The sequence below is a fragment of the Typopeltis vanoorti genome, chromosome 19 (genome assembly GCF_054136105.1).
Source record: "Typopeltis vanoorti isolate ZY-2024b chromosome 19, IOZ_Tvanoo_1.0, whole genome shotgun sequence".
Lineage (NCBI taxonomy): Eukaryota > Metazoa > Arthropoda > Arachnida > Uropygi > Thelyphonidae > Typopeltis > Typopeltis vanoorti.
Window position 1 is genome coordinate 66868303 of NC_143567.1, and position 24762 is coordinate 66893064.

At 36.5% G+C, this 24762-nt stretch overlaps 1 protein-coding gene across 1 annotated transcript; it reads right to left on the reverse strand.

Moving 5' to 3' along the window:
• Window positions 1-297: 297 nt before the first annotated feature.
• LOC150096206 (neuropeptide CCHamide-1 receptor-like) lies at window positions 298-1467 on the reverse strand. The gene has a single exon (XM_090409005.1). It carries the CDS (start codon window positions 1465-1467, stop codon window positions 298-300), a length of 1170 nt encoding a protein of 389 aa, XP_090265131.1.
• Window positions 1468-24762: the final 23295 nt, after the last annotated feature.

The following is a 24762-nucleotide window of genomic DNA, read 5'->3' on the forward strand; positions in this document are numbered from 1 at the left end:
TTGATCCAAATATACATCAATTTGGCAAACAACATTTCTTGAGTAATTTAAAAGGCTTAGAATACCATTCGTTGTAGTGTAAAAGCTTTTTAAATTATAGTATTGTAAGATTAATGTGTACTGTCTACAAATTATAAACAAAATATAAGTAAAACACATTTTATTATTGTTCAATTGAAATAAAACTCTGAGCTATATTTTATTATATACTTTATTATTCCCCGGTCTCCTTACATATTGGGATTATTATTGATTTCCCTGGCCGGTATTTTTCCTCTTAGAGTACATTTAATGATGTTATTTTATTTTCTCTCCTTCTATTGACTTGTTTCTCAAGGTACTCATCTTAATAGTTGTCTGGACGGTTCTGAGGGTTAATGTCCCGGTTCGTTTTTCTTCGTGCATGCAACAACAGAACAGATATTTTTTAAAATAACTGCGAAATACTCCGCTAATGAAATAAAGAGCAATTGGATTGAGGCAGCTGTTGGCCACCGTAAGAACGTAACCCATAATTTTCCAGACGTGCCAGAATTCAGAATAGCACTTGTTGGAATTAGGGTGGAAGTAATACCACATCATAAACACATGGCTGGGAAAGAAACAGACAGCAAAGATGACCACGAATGCCAGTACTATCTTGGCAACCTTGGTTCGCGATCTGAGTTGTTTGATGTGAGTCGGATTTTGACCGATTGTATTCTTCGAGCTGGTAAGGAGATGTTTGGCCATTAATACGTAGAAAGATCCGATGAGTACCAAAGGAATGGCGTAGAGCACCACGAACTTCATCACTATCATGATACGAGGATACCAGGGTAACATATCACGTGGAAAGGGATAGCACACATAAATAACCTTATTGGAATTCACGTGCACTTCCCATAGGTAAGAGTAGTAAGCTCCAGGAGTGGCTAGTCCAAAAGCAATGCACCATATTCCGGCAGCAAACATCATGGTCATGATTTTAGCATGTGTGCCAGTGTATTTCTTGATAGGCAACACAATAGCCACATATCGGTCGAAGCTGAGCATAGTTAACGTGAGTACGGTGACCACCATGGACACGTCTTTCAAAAATTCGCTCAGTTTGCACATGAATTCTCCGTAGGGCCAACTTTCGAAAGTGTAAATGGTGCTAATGAATGGGACTGTACCTATGATCAGTATGAAATCCCCAATCGCCAAGCTCATGATATATGTATTGGGTATGCTTCGCATTGCTCGATGCCTGAGAAATATACATATCAATGTCCCGTTGCCTAGGAGACCAACAATGAACACCACAGCAAACAAAACTGGTACAACATAAGTCTCCGGGCGTTGTTCATAAGGGACATATTCGTCATCGGATCCATTTATTGTAGCGTTATCTTGTAAAGCTAGTATAGTGATATTTTCTTTGGAAGATCTTGTGAACTGGGAAGGGGATATGTTTAATAAAACAGGATCTTTGGTGAATTCCATTCTTTATATTTCCTCCCTTAGTGAGAGGTGAAATGAAAGCCTTTATAGGAAAATATTAAGTGCTGACAAAGGTACATAATTCAGTTTTGATGGGGGAGGCATTAGTTTTAAGCGAAACTTCAACAGGTTGCAATCACTCTTTGAACATTTCCGTAGATTCGAGAACGTGCTTAGTATTCTAGGTATCTGAAATGAAAAAGAAACAAAATTCATTAATTTACCTTGATCACTCTTTAGATATTTATCACATTATAATTTAAATTCATCTATATCTGTGAAAAAGGTTTCTTTTTTTTATAAAATTCTGTACAAACTAAAAACAAAGACTTAATTTGTACAGATGGTAAAGCTTATATAGTATAACTATTGTGTAATTATTAAGAAGATACTAGGAATCTTGTAATATTTCTGCTCTAGCCCCATAGGATCAAATATCATTACCAGAATGAGGGGAAAAAAAATTCAAATTGTCACTTTTGTCTAATAAAATATTCGAAGAATTGCAGAAATGCCTTTATTTCATAATTCCAAACATGTTCTCTCCCACTGTTGATTTGAATGAGACGCATTTCAAATAAAAATAGTTTGCTTTTGAAATTTTGTCACTTTTCAAACCATTTCAATCTTTCTTTCTTCTAAGGTTTTCTAAAGCTCGCTGTGATTGTCAAATGAAAACTCCTTGTCTGGTTGATGACACTCAACTGGGTAAGAGATTTACATTTCCTAATGAATGCATTACGCGTATGTCAACTATTCATGTTTACTTATGTGTAAACTTTAATATAACGAGTGATGGATTGTGCAAATTCGGTGACAGGCTCTGAGCTGCTATAAGCACAATTGTTCAAATGTCGTATTTAGTTTAAAACTATGCAGCTGATTAAAGAGATGTTTACTTACTTTCCAAGCAGTTATACACTTCTCAGTTAGAAGCTTTTTTTTAAACTTATAATCTATCAGGATTAGCAGGTTTCGTTTTTTTTTTCTTATTCTAATTTTTGATTGAAACTAACTGCTGGACGAACTCTAACCATTCTAACATACAAATCAGATAAGAGAAACTTTAATTTTGTCATTAATTTGCTGATGCAAAGTTGTAACTTTATTCAAAATACAAAATTCTGATATGCGATTACAATGGTGTTGAAAAGAGGATTCTTGTTCTCTTATCCCTGATAGCTGATGAGAACCATCAACAATGATAGCTTTATAATATCCTTTCATTAAATTTTAATGTTGTTATTTATACATTAAATAAGCTTGCAGATTTTATACATTTATATAAATCGGCATTTTTAGTTCCTTCTCGCAATAGAACAAAAAATATAACTAGAAAATGAAATGACGTTATCACTGTTGTTTTTATCTTAGCTTTCATGTATTCCGTTATGAGAATTATTAATTATAGCATCATGGAAGGGAGAGATTCATTTCAGAAAGAACTGGGGAAGGAAAGACGAAGGGGGAGCTCCTTCCCTTTTCTCCTCATTTGTTACATCTCGGTCTAGAAGAACTGGTTTGCGATACCAAATAGACAGATGTGACTGCAGTTCTCTTTGCAAGAAACTTTGAGAAGTAGCCTCAAAGTCCACAAGGGATGCTGATTCTCTTGGATGATCTTCTCTAATCTCTTTGAAACTTTGAGCTTCTTCTTCTTGAAATAATGGCATTTGTGCACGCAGTACAGATTTAAATTGTGATACTGCTCTTTTATTTTTCTACACTTAATCAATGCTTTTAGTAAGCTGTGACCTCACATCTGGAAAAGAAATTCATTTCTCGCTTAAGGATAATCGCAAGCATCCATTCTCATGGCGAGATTCAAACGCGTAGTCTGTTGGAGAGTGGACGTGTTAACCACTCGGTTAACCACACCACTAGTTATAAGCTGATAGTTAATATGCTAATTTATAGTAATTTTTAGCATTGAAATGTTAGAAGTACTATAGAAACTTTAGAAATGACGATAAGAATTTTCTCTATGCAGGTGACGCATAGAGAAAAGAAACGTGTTATAATTAATAGCATTCTCACAGGACTATTTTTTTTAAATCTTGACGAAAATTCTTATATATACTGTTATCAGTATAGCTGAGATCAATTCACTCTACACGAAGATCACAAATGAAGAAGAAGATGAATGAAGGTGAAGAAGAAGGTGACACTCCAACCCTAGAGAATGAGGAAAACACTTTCCGCTTTAAGCTGGCCATCTTAAAATGGATAGTGTATCCGTTCTCCAACCAATGCGGCTTCAAATCTCACTGTGGGCATGGATGTTTTATGAATGTCCTTGAGGTGGTAGATGAATGCCATCGCATTCATCTATCTTGAAGTAAATGGACTTGAAGTAAGTAGCTGGAAAAGGTGCCGTATTTGTTCTCTGCAGCTGTTGATTATTTGATGCAGTTACAGCCAGCGTAACTAAGTCTGTGAGCCCAACGTATTGTCTTTAAACTGCATGTTCTTTTGTCCGGATTACCTGTATTGTGGAATAAAAAGAAATACGTTTCCTAGAGGGAAAGTCTACAAGCTGTATGAGGCCAGCTAACTCGCCTTTAGTTGAAAAAAAAATCTTAGAAATTTCGTCGCGTCCTAGATGGCATTCGAACACAAAATTTTCATACGTTTTTTTAGTACATTAGTATCGTCAGTAGACTAAAAAAACGTATGAAAATTTTGATACGTTTTTTTAGTCTACTGACTAATAAAGAGTATACCATCGTTCTTGGATGAGATTCACTGAATGGTCAGCGTATTCACTTTCCAATAAGCAAGTTTCTGGTTTGAATCCCGCTGTAGGTACAGATGTTTGTGTTTGTTCTTAGGTGGGATATGAATTTCATCACCTGGGGTAAGATGCCGGAGATCCGAAGTAGCGTTGGAAAAATTCCATCTTTGATCTCTAGAGCAGGATTTCCAGATTATGTAAAAACTTAATTTAAAGAAATAGAAAATATCCTATTCTTAACGCATTCACAATACTAATGTGCTGTAGGTTTACAACCTTTCGTGTGAGAGAGATTACATAAAAAAGATTGATCCTATTATGTTGGGAGAAGAGTTAATCATGCTAGCCGATCCTGTAATATTTCGTTTAGACTTAAGCCTAAATCGATGTCAAATATAAAGATGTAATATGCCTACATGATACCGCATGGTATTTGTCGAGTTTATTCAGAAGAGTTTATCCACTCACTCCAACAAAGTAATAGTTAATGGTTAGTGAGAATGATTTACCACCTAAAGGCATTCACAAATATTCATGCCACAACTGGGATTGAATCAACAGTCTAGTGATTAGAAAGCTGCTTTACTCACCCAATTAAATCCGATTTTTTTTGTTTGAGAAATGAACATTACATTGACTTTTATTGCAGTGTTTAGATAACTGAAAACGAAGAAATTAAGAATTTTCAGTGAAATTGCACATTGCCCTACAACTCCTCTCCTTCCACCGAAATATCAAATTTAAATTTCTTATTTTGCTTTGAATTTCCATCATAGATTAAATAAAATACGTTATAAAAGAAAATACTGACATCTTAAGTAACGAAGTGTTCATTCTCCCGCAAATCTTTGGACAGTGAAATATCAAATGCCATCAGAAGACTTCATTTATTCTCAGCAAGCGACTTTTGTTATAGGAGACGACGGAATCGCAGAGAGAGAAGAGGAAACTGAATAAAGAGTTGTGAAATCAACATCCTCTCGGGTATCCAGTATTTGTTCACGGTTGCTAAGCGACGATTTCATGAACTTGAATAATGGAGAGAAAAGATCAAAGTTCGAAAAATACAAGAAACTTCGAGATAAACATCGTAAATAGTACAATATCAGATTTAATTGCTCATGAGAACGTTAATTTGAAACGTCTAAAATCCTTAGTGGAATGAAAAATGTTAAATAGGAATTAGTTTTTTATTATTATTATTATTCAACTTTAGCTGGTGAATTCAGAGGATTTCTTTAAAACTCGTTTACATTTGTAGTAGAATCAGTGGAACACTTCATTGCTGTCCTTTTTATTAATAAAATAATATTTTTATTTAAGTAGTTTATGCGTTTTTTCCTCTATTATGTCTGTCGGAGAAGTCAGTCTAAATTCACATTATTATTTGATGTCTAATCTTACTCGAAATTCCAGTTTACACCCACGTCGTCAAGGCTGGTTGTAGCTCACTATCTTCGCTTACCTCTTTTTGTTAATAAGCGCTGTAAACAGAGAGAAAACTGGGTTGGAATTTGGATTTGATGCATGCGTTGATGCTCTGGTATTTGGCAACAGTCTATGGCAGTCTTTAAAAACGGCACAAGTGCGAATAGCATTAAAAATACTAAAAGTTTTTTTTTTTTGACTTTCCACTATCTTACTTTTCTAATTATTACTTTGTTGAAAAATGAATGGCTCTATTATTTTGTATAAGGTATGGAATTTCCATGAATATGCACAGTAATGAAGGCTGTTAACAACGTTAATAACACATGACAGTATAGCAAATTCAAACTTATGTCGTGAAGGAGACAGTTTTCCACTGCCAAAGTTTCCGGTCACTGATTAGGTGACGAGAGAGAAAACTGTCGATTTCACCAATAATGATGAACGTTTCCAATACTGTAAACATTAATTTAATCGACTATTTTTATTTCTTTGGCTTCCTTTATGCAAGCGCTAATAACTACATCGATTTCCAAGTTAAAGTGAAGAGAAACACATTTATTAAAGATAGAATTGTGAACTTTATTTAAAAAGATTATGTACGTGCATTTTTCTCTTCTTTTTTTCTTTTTTTTCATTTAACAAAGCTTTACTTTTAGTATCTTTCTCACATCTTTCTCCATAGTGCTTTAAAAGGACTTTAGTAGATAAACGACTGATCCCCTTTGATCTCAGTCTCAGTGATCCGACCGTGATGTAACGAGTTGAATGACCTGACGCGGTGCACTGGTGAAGCATCCCTATCCTTCTCTCCCCCCCCCCCCCAACTCGGTAATAGTTCCAGGGATGCTACACTCCGTTACTTTTCATCTTAAGCAAAATTGTCTTCAATTCATTCCACTCGTTTCGTTCTGAAAGATCTGGACCAGAGGTTTTCAGAGTTTACTCTTTTGTGGGCTACAACTGAATTTAAAATTGGTCCAGGTCATGTTACTACCATTTAACAGAACTTTGCCAATGTAAGCCATGGAACAATTTTTTAAAGCAAAAAGGTCAGGTATGTACAGAGCACAGAAATTACAGCGAATAAAAATTGAAATTAAATTAGTCCAGGTTTGAAGAACTATATGGTGATTTTGAGGCGATTGTAAAAAAAGTGAGGAATTATATTGGTCATTCTTAAACGTTAAACCCTTCAGCAAACTAAAAATAAAAGCATGATATGTTTCCTGTCCGTTTGATATAGAAACATTATCTTCTTAACGAATTTAGATACTTTTCTGGCATGGCTTTGATGGATGAGAATTGAGCATCGGTTTACATGGGATAAAAATTATATTTAGTTCTCGACTTCCCTTGGAGAGATTGAACACATTCTTTGCTTTGTGGGGTGGAGGAGGAAGGCGTCTTAGCCTAGGGATATAGACAGACTGTATTGTGACATTAAGTTCTGTTTCGTTTTAACAGTGTGAATTTAATGTTGTGCTCTGAAAAATAAATTAAAACACATTAATAGCTTGCATCGTTTTATGAAGTGACTAGTCTTGATAGTATAGGATTTTGCAAACACGCCAATGAGGTTGATAAATAAACGGGAAAAAGAAAGAAAATTGGTTTGTTTTCAGCAACTGCTGTTACCTTTATTTTATTTTATTTCCAATTTGGTGTACAAAAATATGAATACAAGGTGATTCGTTCATTTTAAATTTCAATAGACTGTGCCTCAGAAACTGTTTGGCGAAGCTGTATTGGATTATTTGGAATTCACGAATTGTCCAATGCTTATTTCAACGTCAACTAAATTCTCTTTAGTTGGTAACAATTTTGCCACACTATCCCTGAAAAATGAATGTTACGCTTATGAAATAAATGTGTGTAAAAACCATCTTTACGGCTGCGAAAGAGGTAATGTCGAAAGCTCACGAACTTTGCTGTAAGAAGTATTCTAAGTTAATCAAATACTTAAAAAAAAGCGGGCCACTCAGAGAGAAATTTCATTTCTTATGTTTGCTTTCAAGACATGCGTGAGAATGTTAAAACTAATTATGAAAATCCTTTACAAAGAATACAACTTGCTCACTTTATTAGGAACATTTACATCTTGGAAATTATCTACTTTACATTATCATGTGGTTATCACAAGCATAAAAGAATATAGCATAAATACTGAGCAGCAATTTTATGAGCTGTTGTCTGAAGGTGTTGCACGTGCGTTCATACCGCTCCTGCCTTCCCCCATCTTTTATACGTTTATCCGAAAGGAAGGACTTATTTTTATATAGGTATATTCTCCAAGCCGAGAGCTATCTACTCATACTAGTCGTGTACGCGTAAGTGTAATGATAAGTGATTTATGACAGTTTTCTTCTCCTGCTGTACGAGTTCGTATATATCTTCAATTTGGACGCCATAATTCCTTCTCGGACACCTGCACACCTCACCTGAGGCTATAGCCGGCGAAGGATTAACCGCCATGGCAACTGCACATTCATGTAGTACCAAGGATTTAGCAATTCAAAGACCCCCCTACGACTCCGGACCCGGAAGGAAGAGCAAAGTTCACCGGAGCTATGTACATGGAAAACAGGTCAGTCAATTCAAAATCTTATGCTAATGTTGTATCTAATGGAAATATCCTATCGTCCCCCAAAACACTGACCTCACACACGAACGCCTCATCAGCCAGCAATAAACCGATTAACGCAAAAATAACTACCACTGTTACGAACATCATTTCCCGAGAAAATGGGATTGTTATTTTCGCCACCAAAGAAAACATCCCATTAGAAGATTATCTGACGGCGATCGCCAAAATTGTGCCCGCAAAAAACATTACTGACGCTTCCCGCGTAGCTGGAACTGTGCAGGTATATTTTAGCCATATCTCATGGGCACAAACGGTACTGCAAAAAGGAGTCGATATTGGCGATTATCACTTCGAAGCAGCCCCAATAGCACTGGCCCCAACAAAAGTAACAGTATCAAATGTTCCCCCTGAAATTCCTCATCAACTCATCAGATCCATGTTATCAAGATACGGTTCGGTCACAGGAAAAATACGCACATTGTCAGCAGCCACGAAGAAGCCCGAATTTGCCCATGTCAAAAGCTTTCGAAGACAGGCATTAATGCATTTTCCAAACAACGACGCACTACACGACCTCCCAAAATTAATCAACACGGACATAAACGGAATAACCTATACTTTCTACTTATCTTCCTCATCACAGTGCTTCTTCTGTCATGAAGATGGTCACATTAGGAAACAATGCCCCTATATTACCAACAGTTCATCAACAAACATCCTGGCACAGAATAGTAAACCAGTTGAACAGAATAACATCGCACATGAAGAAAATCAAAGCATAGGAAAAAGTAAACCAAAAATTCTCTCCTCATCACAAACTTCAGAGGAAAGAAAATCCCGAACTGAAAAAGACAACGCTCACGTCGCTCTTGAACGCCTGTCAAGTAATGAGATCCAAGGCTCAGAAAACGAAGTCTCACAACACGAAAACACGGATCCTCCCAACAGAGATGACAAGGACGAACTAATTAAAAGCAATCCCCAGACCCAGCAACCAGAATCACTAACTCAGCCTCCCACTAAATCAAAACCTCACCCTATAGAAGAAACTACTCAAAATGGCCTTTCTCCACCTGCAGCCAGCCAAGGAGAAACAGAGTTCCCAGACGATGAGGAAACTGTATTTCCACATGACGACCTAGAAGAAGAGGAAGCTGAGGGCGAACTTCCTCACACTGAGGGTCCCCTAACCATGAAGCAGCTGTCATCCTTCATACAGAAAGTGCGAGGTTCTCCTCACAAACTAACTATAGCCCTTAAATACACCACAAGAATCCCGGAACTAATATCTCAACTTCAGGACATACACTCGAAACTGAAATGTAAAAAGAGCAGAGCAGAGGTTAACAGGAGTAAGCGAATCTACTACCTAATTAATGGTCTACAAACACAGTACCAGGACCAATATTAGATTAAACTTACAATCAAACTTTCATAAATCATAATGTCTATAAGCCTTTTCTCTCTCAATGCAAGAGGATGTGCCTCTGCTCTACGCAACAGAATAGTCTTTGACCAGGTACAAAAATATCATATAGACCTAATACTAATGCAAGAAACAAACATCAACTCCTCATCCAATTTATCCAGAAGATGGGCAGATTGGCCTTATGACTTACAGCACTCTGCAACCCAACAACATCATGGAGCAGGAGTTAGCTTAGGTGTACATCATAGATCTCCCTACAAACTAAAAGTGATTGCTGATATACCAGGCTATGCCTTGTATGCTCACATAATAGCACCCAACCATAATACCCTGCATGTGTTCAACATCTACATACCACAGCAGGATGCTCTGGCATCACAAATCCTGGATTTCGTTCAAAACCATCTGTCTAGTATAGACCAAGAACACGTTATAATAGCGGGAGACTTTAATTGCACTCTTGACCAAGAAAAAGACAGACTTCAGTGTGCTGAACATCGTAGCCAATTAATAAACAAACTTCAAACACTGGTAAACGATAATGAACTCATCGACGTCTTCCGGCATCAACATCCTGATAAGAAATCCTACACATGGAGGTCAGCAATCACAGCGACAAATAGGCCACTCTACCAAGCACGACTGGACAGATACTACATTTCCAAACATACCTTGCCTCTAGTCAGAAACATCTCACACATCCCTTCCTACATTTCAGATCATTGTTTCGTCAAGCTGCAACTTTCATTATCCCTGGAAGCATCCAAATCAGGAAGTGCCTACTGGATCTTCAACAATACTCTCCTGAAAGATCCAGATTATATAATAAACACTCAGGCTTTAATAACCAACCTCACTCACTCGAAAGTGGATACAGAACCAATGAAAACATGGTGGCCCCACCTAAAATCACGAATAAAATCCTTTACGCAGATCTACAGTCACCAGAAAAATCAACAGAAGAACATTAGAATCAGACAACTTGAAGAACAGCTCAAGTATCTCCCAGAAGAAAGCCCTGAACATCATTCTGCCTTCCAAGCCATGCAAAGACAGGCAGAATTATCGGCAAAAGGTGCCCTACTTAGATCGCGGCATACACAAATAAATCTTTCAGACGCCCCACAAAATATTTTTTCTCTTTGGAAAAAAAATGCCAGGCAGCAAATTCCATCTCTGCTATCGACTTCAAGATGACAGCATCACAGAAGATCCAAGAAAAATCACCTCTGAAATCCTACAATACTACAAGAATGCATACAGCACTGCAGGAACATTCCATCATGCCATTCACGAAATACTGAAAGAAACAAAAAAAATCTCTGCAACAGATCAGAACCACTTAGAAAAGAAAATCACGCTACATGAACTGAAAACCGCATGCACATCCTTGCCAAAGAACAAATCTCCTGGCCTTGATGGTCTCACGTCAGAGTTTTTCCAAGTCTTCTGGAATCAACTCGGACCACTTCTCCTCGAAACACTGCAAGAAGCCTACATCAATGGCCTCCCACAATCCGTCACGACCTCAGTAGCACGATTGATACCAAAGAAGGGAGACCACACGGATATCCGAAACTAGCGTCCAATCTCCCTAATTAATACCGATTGCAAAATAATTTCCAAAGTTATAGCAAACCGAATAAAGCCAACACTGTCCGAAGTTATTGGCCAACATCAAACGTACTCCGTCCCAGGAAGATCAATACATGATAACCTCCATTTAATAAGAGACCTCATCCACATCGCAAACAGCCAACATGAAGACCTAGCACTCGTCAGCCTTGATCAGGAGAAGGCTTTCGACAGGGTAGAGCACGAATACCTTTATGAAGTTCTAAAGACATTTGGCTATGGCCCTCTCATCATTGAAACATGCAATTGCTTTACAGAGATGCACACTTCTGTTTAAAAATCAACAACAGGCTCACTCGCACTTTGTCATACTCTCGAGGGATCAAGCAAGGATGCCCCCTCTCTGGTCAATTATACACACTGGCCATAGAACCCTTCTTAAAAAGAATACACGACACCATCATCTCCAAACGAACCAGAATAATAGAACCACATCAAAAAATTACCTTATCAGCATATGCCGATGACGTCACTGTAATAGTACGAAATGAAGAAGAAATGACAGTAACCGAGGAAGCACACAGACTATATGCAAAAGCCTCAGGGGCCAAATTAAATTCTGCCAAAACCACGGGCTTGTGGTCAGGCAGATGGAAGTCTAGAAATGATTCTCCGATCGAATGTACCTGGTCAAGCGAAGGACAAAGATACTTAGGTGTGCACCTTGGCAACACCAAAATATATAACACACTGAACTGGACACAGCTGCACAATCGTTTTAAACAGGTGCTAGGTAAATGGAACAGCGTTCGTTCCATGTCTTCACTTAGAGGAAGAGTACTAATAGTTAACCAGATGGCTGCGAGTGTCTTATGGCATACCCTCAAAGTACTCACACCTCCTGAAGAATTTCTCTACCACATTCAAAAGGAAATCAAACGTTTCCTCTGGAACAAAACTCACTGGACAACATACCCTCAACTCTGCAAGCCACTCAGCAAGGGAGGTCAAGGCCTGATTTCCCTTGAAAACAAGATTCGATCCTTCAGGATAATCCTCCTCCTAAAGACACTTCAATGCAATCACACTTATGTAACCACCTTCGATTACATCACGAAAGCATCCACCAGAGGACTTACACTTTCCACAATCCTCCGAATGGCCAGTCCTGCACCATCTCCTCCTAAGCTACCTCTTTTTTACAAAGACGCTCTACAGCAATGGAAAAACACAGGACTTCATCACACACTCACAGGATCAACAGAATCAGCTGTACTTACAGAACCACTATTTGCGAACAGAAACATCACAAGTCTCACAACGGGCCAGCCTTTTCTTTTCCCTACATGGAACTGGGCAGGAATAAGAGTCATAGGAGACCTCCTAACCCACACCCTAAAGTGGAAAGCATTCACAAGTCTACCAATGAAGAACCCAAAAACTGAAAAGCAATATCAAAAGCTGCAAGCCTCCATTATAAAAGCCTATCCAGATAGCGCTACACCTCAGCAAATCCGTATTCCTTCTAGAAACTGCTCGGGGCCAATATTTCATCTTGTACAATCTGAAGCCTCACTTCCAATTCTTCCCTCCAACTACAGGATTTCCACTTTCCACTTTCCTAAAGTGGAAAGCATTCACAAGTCTACCAATGAAGAACCCAAAAACTGAAAAGCAATATCAAAAGCTGCAAGCCTCCATTATAAAAGCCTATCCAGATAGCGCTACACCTCAGCAAATCCGTATTCCTTCTAGAAACTGCTCGGGGCCAATATTTCATCTTGTACAATCTGAAGCCTCACTTCCAATTCTTCCCTCCAACTACAAGAAAATATACCACTTCCTCATGTCAGTGTCCCCATCCTCACCATTCTTATATTCAGCCTTAAGACTCTCATCTACAAGGCTGCATATACCACACAGTTTTCAGTGGGATCTGCCATATAAATCAAAATGTGCCAAACCAGATTCCGAAATACAGTGGAGACTATGGCATAACATCTTGCCAACTCCTTCAAAACTCTACAAATTTAAGCTAAGAGAAACGGATCTGTGTCCATTCTGTGACGTTTCAGGTACCTTGGAACACACATATCTGACCTGCCCTGCAAACAAAGTGATAATCACCTATGCCCTGAATACCGCCTCTAGCACCTGTAACTACACACACAGCCAAGAAGACTACTGGAATTTAGTCCACACAGAAGAAAACAGACACAGAACATGCAATTTCATCTTCATCTGCGCTAAGGCCGTCATCTACAGCTTTTACCTAAAACAGACAAGAAGTAACCAGCACCTATCCATCACTGAAACTGCACAAACCCTCATGCACATCCTCCGTCGGAAACTAAAAAGCAGGCTTCTATTGGAACTTGAGCACTTCAAAGAAACAAGAACTGTCGCAAAATTCCTAGAGGAGTGGAATCCAACTGGTACCCTCTTCTGGATTGACGACGACAATGTGCTTCATCTGAATGATAACTCAGACTGAAACTGAACTGTTAATTTTGAATATTCATTTATTGCATTCTCTATTGTACACCCGAAAGGAAAATGTTTTTCTTTCCCTGTAAATATATACTTATAATATGTAAATAGACATTGTTGCCTATCATGTAATGTTTATTTTAACAAGTTAAATAAAAAAAAAAAAAATATCTATCTATCTATCTATCTCTCAAAACAACACCTTAGATCTTTTCCACCAAGAATGGAATCCACGGAATCAACTCCTGGCTGAGCAGGGCGACTGCATTATAATCCACTTTCCAGCATAGAAGTGACACCTTTACCCCCCCCAAAAAAAAGAAAGGGGGAAGAAAGAAGGATTGTTGTGCTTAACAGTGCGAAAGTTAATCAGCTGGCACTCTCATGTTAATAGATAATATTGTGCAATAGTAACTTCTATGTTCTTCCACATTCATGTTCTTATGTTATCATGTTAAAATAACTCTTAATGGCTTTAATTTATTAAAAAAAAAAAAAAATCTCTCTCTCTCTCTCTCTCTCTCTCTCTCTCTCTCTCTCTCTCTCTATATATATATATATATATATATATATATATATATATATATATATACGAGGGTGGTCTGAAAGGTTCTCAGCCTAACAATGAAAAAACGAACGAATTTATAATTTCAAAATTATTTTTACTTTTCAACGTAATCTCCCGTAAGACTAACACATTCATTCCAGCGATGCTCCAGTGCCATTATCCTCTCACTGTAGTGGTTCTCAGTAAGATATGCAAAATACCCTTCTACAGCTGCAATCACTTCTCGATTCGAAGAAAAACGCTGACTAGCGAGGAAGAGTTTTAGTTTTGGGAAGAGATAGAAGTCAGAGGGAGCCAAATCTGGGCAATAGGGTGGATGTTCAAACAATTCATGTTTGAACATCCCTTAATTTTCCCTTAATTTTCCCATTGCCAAAACACTTTTGTGGGCAGGTGCATTGTCCTGATGAAAGATGATTTTTTCTTCTGCAAACCGGGTCTTTTCTCACGAATGCTTTCGTCTCGTCAAGATTGGAATAATATTCCCCGGTTATTGTTTTACTCTTTTCAAGATAATTAATAAACAAAATGCCTTTAGCATCACAAAACGCCGATGACATAACCTTTCCTGCTGATGGAACTGACTTTATCTTCCTTGGCGCTGAACAACCGGCTTCTGTCCACTGTTTTGACTGCTGTTTGGATTCTGGTGTGTAATGGTGAATCCAAGTCTCATCCATAGTAATACGTCGACGTAAAAAATCAGTTTTATTCTTGTGAAAACGCTCCAAGCACTGTTCAGAGATTTTCATGCGAGTGCGTTTTTGATCTGCTGTGAGCAAGCGCGGCATCCATCTTGCGCGAAGCTTTTTCATTTGCAATTTTTCATTGCAAAATATATCTTACACGTTCTTTTGAAATGCCTGTAGTCTCAGCAATTTCACGCACTTTGACTCGCCGGTCATCCAATAACATGTCGTGTAGTGAGCAGAAAAGATCAATGATTTCTGATGTTGTTACACTTTCTGGACGTCCTTCACGTGGATCATCTTCAAGCTATTACGGCCACGTTTAAACTCGGCAAGGAGAAGCGTGCCCATAAACGTTTATGAACTTCGAATGAATTTCTTTTGGCGTTAAACCTTCTTTTACAAAGAATTTTATTACTGCACGATACTCAATTTTATCCATTTCAAGGGATACAGACAACACTTTTGCTTTAGTATCAAGTAGTTTGTTTGTATAAAACAAACTACCCGATAGAATGACTTGCAATTTTACATGGATGCTTATGACAGATGTACCAACTTAGAAAAAAAAATCTTGCTGGTAATGTTGCCATCTATGGTCGAGGCCGAGAACGTTTCAGACCACCCTCCTACATTGGACAATGCTATTATACATATTTCTGATTCGTTTGTTACATATCATTCGGCGATCTCACTCTTCACTACCTCCATAACGAAAATAAGAATGTTGCGCTTACAGTGAGAGTACATTGCTTGGAAAGAAGTCAATGGACCCCCCCCCCCATGGATAAGGTGCATCTTGCCATGTAACGAGTCACATGTTTGTAGACGGTATAAATTGGAGGAATATTTAAATTAAATAAATATATTTCGCCTTAATTGATAAGCTAAGTCATATTGTACTGGTACTCAAAATTGCAACTGTAGTTTAATTTGGGTGAAGATTACTACAACAGCCTGCTTCTTTTGATTCGAATACCAAAAAATAATCACTGCCTTCGCCAGATTAGATCGTGCTGTCAAGCAAACAATTATGGATTGTAAGACAAAAATACGTATAAAAAATCTCCAATTACTATTTTGTTTTTATTACAAGAGAAACATGAATGCAAAACGATTACATAATAATATTAATTAAATGTTTGCTCCACGGGGATATCGCACAATAAAACTGTATATGCTCTTCTAAATTTAAATCATAAGGTATGTCCGTCTCTATCGATATATCTGCTAGGCCAACCCATCTTTCTTGGGTCATTGTTATTCGCAAATAATTTTTAATCAGTTTAAGCTTGGAAAAACTTCTTTCCTCACTTGCTACGCTAACAGAAATTGTTAGAGTAGCAATATGGCTGAACGAGAGCACTTATTAAGCCGTACTGTGAGGCAGGCTGCCTCTACGCTATATATAACGTAATATAGTAACGTAATACTATATTACGTTACTATAATGGCAATAGCTCTGATTATTTTCAGTACTGTGTCAACGGTACTGAAAATAATCAGAGCTATTACCATTATAGAAACTTTATATATTTGTATACTACATGTAAAAAATAGCCATGTAAATTTTTCTGTATATAACGTATACTGTGATTGTGACAGCAAATAGCTGGTAGTTCCCAAGGCAAACAAAGAACTTTTTAACAAATCATTCGAGCACTTAATAACAAGCAGATACAATAAAGGTTACACTTTTAGAAAAAGATTGAGAGACTATCTCATGAGATCAAATCATGATGACTTATTTTAAACGCATATTCTAGAAAATTACTCTAATTGTTATATATTATGTCTAAATTATTTTCTCTATATATTCGTGTGCTCACACAGATACAGTCATTTAATTTTTTAGTATCGCCTACATTGTATTTTTAAAGCAACCTGTATAGCTAGGCCTTTGGTTACACATACGAGTATTGTACAGCTCTTTCTAATCTATTTCTATTTTCTTTCTTATTTCTAAGTCTTTTCTTTTACTATCAGTCTATATTACCACTCGGAAAATAATATATATATATATATTTGTTGTGGTGCGTCGTCCACTGTGGATAGTACTTCCAGTTGACTCCCTGCCCTTCCATCTCAGTATGGTATCTATATATTTTTAAAGATACCAAGCAATTTTATAAACTTGGTTTTAATCCTATTTCCCAAGTAAGCAAGCAAAGTAAGTCAAGTTTGTGTCTGAACATAGTTCAAGTCTGACACAACTCGTAGTATGTATATATATATATATATATATATATATATACAGGGTGTTCGGGATAAATTTGACATATTTATAATTAATTATATTTTTCCGTAAGTTACATGTATTAACACACACTTCTCTTCATTTAAAAGTTTGGACCCTTCTTCATTCATATACAAGATGTCAGAAAGGATGGATAGCTGGAACCCACCTGAATCATGGAAGAGAATAACTTGTATCATGATGATTCGTGCCCGCCATCAAAATAAGGATATTACGACTGCTGCCCAATGCTCCCTGAATACAGTAAAAACAATCAGGCATGAACTAGAGACTTGAAATGGTGACTACGAGGATGTAGCAAGAAGAAAGATCCCTAGCAGACGATCTGATTGCGTTCGTACAGCAGAATTCCTCGCAAATCTGCAGGAACAGGTGTTGAAGAACCCTGGCATTGGAATTCGGGCTTTGTTCGTGGAGTTGCTAACTGTAGTCAAGCCCTGGATAACAAGGGTAGCCAATGGTAGGCCGTATGTATGGCAGCAGGATTCGGCCCCTTGCCACACCTCTGGGAAAAGTCAAAAATGGTTGTCTGAAAATTTCTACGACTTCACCAGTCCAAATGTTTGGCCTCCAAACTCCCCAGACCTTAACCCCATGGATTATTTTGTATGGGGCGCAGTTGAAAAAGACACCAATCGCACTTCCAGTAATACAAAAGCCCAGTTAATGGATAAAATTAAAACAGTTTTTGCGGCCCTTCCCAGGGAGACTGTAGCATCAGCTTGTTCGAGGTTCCGAAGCAGAATTGAAGCTGTGATCGATGCTAATGGTGGTTATTTTGAGTAAATCTTGTTGATAGTATTGTAATTAACTCTGCCTGTAATGTTTTTTTGTCAATTCATTAAATTTAATAGATACAAAGAAGATTTTCTTTTTCCTTACGAAACTGTCAAAGTTTCGTATGTCAAAGTTGTAGTATAATGTCTCTTACCAGAATGCGTAACTCCAACTATGAAATGATTCGATTTTTCCTGGTTTGGACCTCTGTTTGTGGTGGCCCGAATATTAATCTGAGAGAGGTTATCTGAACATTCTGAACAAATGCTTCATACTTTGTAGCGTTTGTACGAAATATGACAGTTGTCTCTTTGATCAAGACAATGCATTGTGTCATAAGGCTGCTGCTCTAACTGAGTGTCTTGCAGACATGAATGTCATCACACTTGACTAGCCTGATCTCAACCCTATTGAACATCTGTGGAATGAACTAGAGCGTCGGCTGAGGTCAAGGGACGTTATCCCAACAACAGTCCAGGATCTCATTACATGCCTACAGGAAGAATGATCCAAAATTCCCATTGGTCGCTATCGTACAGTTGTGGAAAGTATGCTCTGCAGTATTACTGCAGTCATCGCGTTCTACATCTTAAGGTGGGCACCGTGGCTGTTTATTCTCAGAGTATGGTGTTCGTTGACTTCTTTCCAAGCAGTGTATAAAGTCATTTTTAAAGTCATATTACTTCGAAGTAAGCTGTGTACACATGCTCATAATATAAGACTCTATCTCATTCTGATCCCTTCCCTTTTCTTTTTATTAGTTATATAGTTTATCTTCAACTTTCACATACTTTTTATCTGTTTATATCTTATAACAATATGTATTCCGCTGGTTCAAACCATCTACCTTGTTTTTTGTTTAATTTTATTTATAAACAAAAGAAAATTATTATTATTGTTTCATCGTTTTAAGCATTTAAAGGAAGAAAAAGATAGCTTTAATTAGGGAAAAATAGTGTAGAAAGTAACTAAAAGCAAATGCCCATAATGATTAACTTTTTTATCATTATGCAGTTCCATAGAGACCGACTTACTCATTTTCATTGAAACGCCCTTATTTAGACAGCAATCTAGTCCAAGTCAAGCATGAGGGTCATGTGCTTTTTTTTTTGGTTTTAATATAAAATATGGAAGTGCGATATTCTTATTATATTTCCTCCAGTACATTCATTTGGTTCGATTCGATATTTCTACGAAAGCAGTGAAAAGTATCTTTAGCTCCAAAAATATATTGTGTCTTTGTGTGTTCATCATAAAATAATTATGATGAGCATCCTCATTCATTATTTCGTTGATAACAATACACTTTATTCCTCTTTTCATTGCATCTGCTATGAATCTATCTCAGCTCTTTAAATTTCATTCTACTTACCATTGTTGATTGTCACGATTAAGTAACTTCAATGTCGCTACATCTTGTATTTTAAAGAGAAGCAGATCTGTTTGCTTATTCTTCCCATAACACACATATCTTTAAACAAGAACAGACTCTCTCTATAAAATTCTGTTATCATTCACGCTTTCTTGCCGATCTACAGTTTCTCTAGCATCCAAATGACTTGAAATTCTTCTTTAATTCAAATAAAGAATAACAAGAACATTGACTAAAGACTTAACATTAGCGATTCTGCAGACATTTAATTGATTGTTGCAGAATATCGTTCTCATATTTGAATGGCTTCCTTAAAATCTTTGATTCTTCTTAGAAAAGAGTAGTTATATCAATACTTTAGATTACTGAAATTAATGATGCTCCAAAAATGTATACAATGTAAAAGAAAATGCTAAGCAATTTTTGACAATGGAGTAGGCCCGTTTTTAACAACAAGGCTTAAAGAGTTAAATTTACTAAGGTTTAAAAAGCAGAATATTAATTAACAGAAGATCATGAAGATGAAGCTAGAATTTAAACCTTTTTGGATTTTAAAGTATTCATTAACACTTACAAATACTCATATTCTTACACCGCTTTAAATCAAGAAATTACTCATTTGAAAGATATCTTCACCTCTCGACAATACCCCAATCAACTTATAGCCTACGTTATTCACTCATCCCCAAATCACGTATCTTCTTCTCATAGCCGCATATAAACACCACGTGTAAAATTCCCATTATGTCCGAAACATCTATAAAGTCATAAAACGAATATTCAAATAGTCAAATGACAGAATTGCCTTCACTACAAAATATAGAAGCACAGTAACCTAGGCGGGCAACATATTACGATGTCATAATGTAGTTTACAAGTTAAACTGCCAGTCAGGATGCAACACCTGTTATATTGGTTCCTCCATTCGTTCAATCAAGTCTCGCTTAATTGCACACTTTTGAGATTGTAATATTCCCACACCTGACTACCTACTTTCATTCATCTGATGACGTGTTCAACATAATGAAACAGCCAATACCCGTCGTGTTTCTTGCTGGCTTACTATATACAATAAGTTTTGTTTCATTCTTAGTTCTTTAAAATCCAAAGGCTATAAAATGATCTTTTGGGTATTAACTTTTTTTTTGTCATTGTTTAAAATTCTTGTTATCTCAGCTCAAATAAAGTCCTTAGTCAAGTTTTCAGCATTTATATCTTCAAGACACTGGTATGTCTACTCCATCGTCAAAAATTGTTTAGCATTTTGTTTTACAGTATACTGTAGTTATATTAATAATGACACTTCGATCTCTGTACGTTTCACATGGTTTATAAAGCCTTATAATGAATGAATCATCTATAGGATTTTCATAAAAATGTAATAACTGCCCTTCATAGTTCTTTTTTACATATCTGTGGAATGTACATTCCGAAGCAGTCTATTACAAATCCTTTCAAACACGTTAACCTTTCCTGAAATTCTCTCTTAGTTTCAGAATGTTCCACGCAACGGTTTTATTCATGATATGGCATCAAATTGCAAACTATTTGGGATATGGGTTGTGTAAGCATTTATTCCAAGGCATGAATCTCGCGAATAATCGCTGGCATAAAAGGCAAAATATTATCGCTCAAATACTGCTGCTGGTGAGTAAAATGTGAATAAAGTTTGTATTATTTACGATGCAAGTAATTAGTAGTGCAGTTTGTAATAACGGTTAACTAAGTTATCATTACCAAAACTTAGGTTATAGAAATCCAAATTGCTTGTCATAATGTTAAGCTTATTATCTAAATGGAGATGGCAGGATAAAAAGTACTACTAATTAGCGCCCTTTTTAATGTAACCTTCATGTTACATTTTCATTAGAGAAGTGAAATATCTCCAGCAAAACTACTTTGATGCTGCAAACTTTAAAATTGGCTTTTTAATATAAAACAATGGATCTTGTTCCTGTTCTAGAAATGAATTTCACTTTTTTTAGTGAACACTCTAGCAAGAATACTTCGATGATCATCATATTCTATCCGAGCCAAGCGGTTTTTGCATCGTCCCTATTAACGCATGCTAATTATAACAAAGGGCCTCCATAGCTCGGTTGGTATAGACGAGTCCTTTGTCTGGAAAGACCTGGGTTCGAATTCCGTGAGGAATCCCTTTATCAGACCTTTTCAATAAAATGGAAATTAGCTAGTCTCAAACGGAGGTAAAAAGTTTTTTCTCTTGTAAACTCCACAACAGACAAACTGGTCCCGTGAACACAGATCTGCAGACAGAAATATTTACCCTTAGGGGATACAGCAGAAGAATGGCGAGCCGGCTGCATTACATTACATTATCTAATACCCCCTAATTAAGAGACTGAAACCCGTCTTGGACGGACGAGGATGGATAGTTTGGAACATGAATGTTTTTAACGTGATCATTACAGCCAATTATTATGTTGATACGAAATGTGATCAGCATTTTTTTTTTTTCAAATTGTATTTTTTCCACTAAGATAACAGCATTTACCGGTTATTCAATGATTTCCTTTTTTTTAAGTAGTTCGTTTGCACGACTCACAGCGAGCCAAACATTTGTAATCTTGTTGAAAACATTTCCAGGAGTGTCCCGTATTTTGAATTCGACAAGTAGGGTTCTGCAATTTTTTTCAGTCTTGATAATGACTGAAATCAAATCTCTCCAGGAGTTTTCGAAAAACATAAGTTCTCAGGATGCAATTTAAATAAAAATGATGAGGAATAATGGATTGTTTTGTCCAAAACATCCTGCACAGGCAAACGAGAGTAGGAATAGCATTATCAAAATCTTCTCTTTATCATTTTGATAAAAAGTGAGAGCTGAACGATTTTTAAACAAATATTGTTGTTTATATTGAAGTTTAACAGCATGGACGGAGATCACCACGGCACCATCAGTCTTTCAACGAGTGCACTAACAAGCCTTTTCTTCGAAACACGAGCAGACTGAAGCAAAATGTTTGTCACCCACTATGTAAGAACACTTTCACCAGACGACAAAACATTTGCAAGGTTTCTCCAGATTTAGCAACTGCTCATACTTTATTTTGACATTTCGAAACTTTATTTATAATAATCAGTTTTTGTACACGTGTTTCGTGGCTATTTCGAGTTCGTACTTAATACGGCGTTATCGAACTATGATTTCTTTCGTGAACTGTTATTGTAGCACGAGAAGGAGTTATTGAACAGACCAAAATTCCGTAAACAAATAAAAAAATCTAATAAGAACCAACAAATAATTTTACTTCGGAAGAGGTATAGAATTTCAAGTATTAAACTGAAGAAAATACGATCTACTCTGTTCAGCAATTCTTTCAGGAAACCATTCAAAATCCAGCTTTTCTCAAATCTCAGACGAATGAGGTAATCAGGGTTTTATTTTTATAATCTTTAATTAGTTTCTTCTGAAAATGACATTTTCCCCTCTTGTACTTGTTTGTTACTTTACAATTTATTTTTTTATAAGGCGTTCAGGTCTTGCTGGGAAAGGTATTAGTTCGTTTATAAAAATATGGATAAATTTCCATGCGAATTATCCAGCGCTTTTTTAATTCCAAAACATTTTGTAAGAAAAACAAGTTTTTTAATAGCAACGTTGATGACGAAGTGGGAACTGAAGCTGGTGGATGCTTCTCTTTTTCGAGAGGAGAAAAGAGAGGTATGAAGTTAAACAATCTACCCCGCTCTTTGATATTTATAGCTAACCCTGCTAGACAGTTCGTGTTTTTTTATTGTTAAGTAATTTGCATTTCTTTTACCTCACTTTCTTTTTTTATAAAAATGTGCTAAGTAATCCATATGGAACTTTATTTTTGGTTTACAAAAAAAGCACTGAGTATTAAGATGAACAAAGATATTAGTTACATAAACTTGCTTAATTAATCATACCCGATTGTTAATCCAGTATGACCGGGTCATTCAGAACTAACTTCACAACGTTAATTCTGAACAATCCGAATTTCTTATCAGCATAATTACTCTCTCCAATGATTTCTTTTCGATTTTTTTCCTTTTTTTTTTTTTTTTTGCCAGACTCACCTCACCGCCTTACAGTGGCGTTAGACGCGAAAGATATCACGTGACAAACATATGCATGCGTCTTGGTACTAATAGCAATCGGCACTTCACTAACAACGCCCTTTTGTTCAAAGACCTGGGTTTGATTTCCTCTCGGAATTTCGGTTTTACGTCTACAAAAATTTCAAACGGTCCAAGAACACAATCTACAAACAATAAACTCGACTCGTTGCTTTGACGCAATATAAAATAATCTACCCATTACTTTTACTAATCTTCTAATATCAACTGAATGATGGTCTACGCGAGATATTTGGTTACTCAACGTGGTACTTTATGAAGAATGTGGATCACTTTATAAAGATTATGGGTCGCTTTGCATAAAATAACTCATTCGGAGAGATTGAAAGAACTCGAGATTGTTGCTTGCTTCAGATAGAATGATCATTATAATCAAGACATTATAATCAAGATATAAAATTCGATCTGAGAACAACACCCTGACGCCATCATGCCATTTAGAAAATGTATCTCGCTAATCCAGTCATTCAAGAAAATACAACATAGCGGAAGTCGGACTTGATAAGCGAACTGAAGTTGACATTTCGAAAACAAGCTAATCATTGTATGCTTTAAAAAGGATTTAAATTTATTACAAAACGTTTACACATTTTCAAAAATTATAATTGCAGTTTGCTTGAGTATTTTGTTTTCTTTTCTGAAATTATATGTGAACTTTTATGCGATTTTGTGGATCACTTTTTCTCTACCTTATATCGTAAACAGCGGGCACTACAATTTCAAAACGTCTGCTAAGATGTTTCTTTGTTAGCTTGAATTTATTAGGAATTTATTTATCCTAAGGTAAATTAGCCGTCTCTTACGAATTAGTTTTACCTCCTCAAACCTGAGGTTTCATCCTGCAACCAGACTAACTTGCTAAAGAACATGGCAGGCAATTAACAGACATAATATACTGCCTGATATCTAGTTGCTTCGGTAGTAATTCCAGCCAATCCAATTCTATTGGATTTCTTGAGAAGGTAGAGAATAATAGTCATATGTAATTACGTATTATGTTTTCTATGAGATCAATGTCATAGCTATTAATGTGCAATTTAATGTGCATTTAATGACTTTTGTGCATTTAATGACTTTTTCTCTTGTTCTAAACGTTTATCTCTGGAATTGTAGAAACGTTTATTTGTAGAACTTATATCTCATATAGGCATGAGGATTTAATGTTTTGAGTTTCCAACTTTTGACTAGGATGGCGAATCCTACTCAAAAGTCTTCGCATCGATATATTTTCCTGTGCTGATTTTCTTTCTATACACAGAAAAATGTA

Coding starts and splice junctions, on each gene's coding strand:
- LOC150096206 (XM_090409005.1), bottom strand. CDS start 1,467: ATGGAATTCACCAAAGATCCTGTTTTATTAAACATATCCCCTTCCCAG.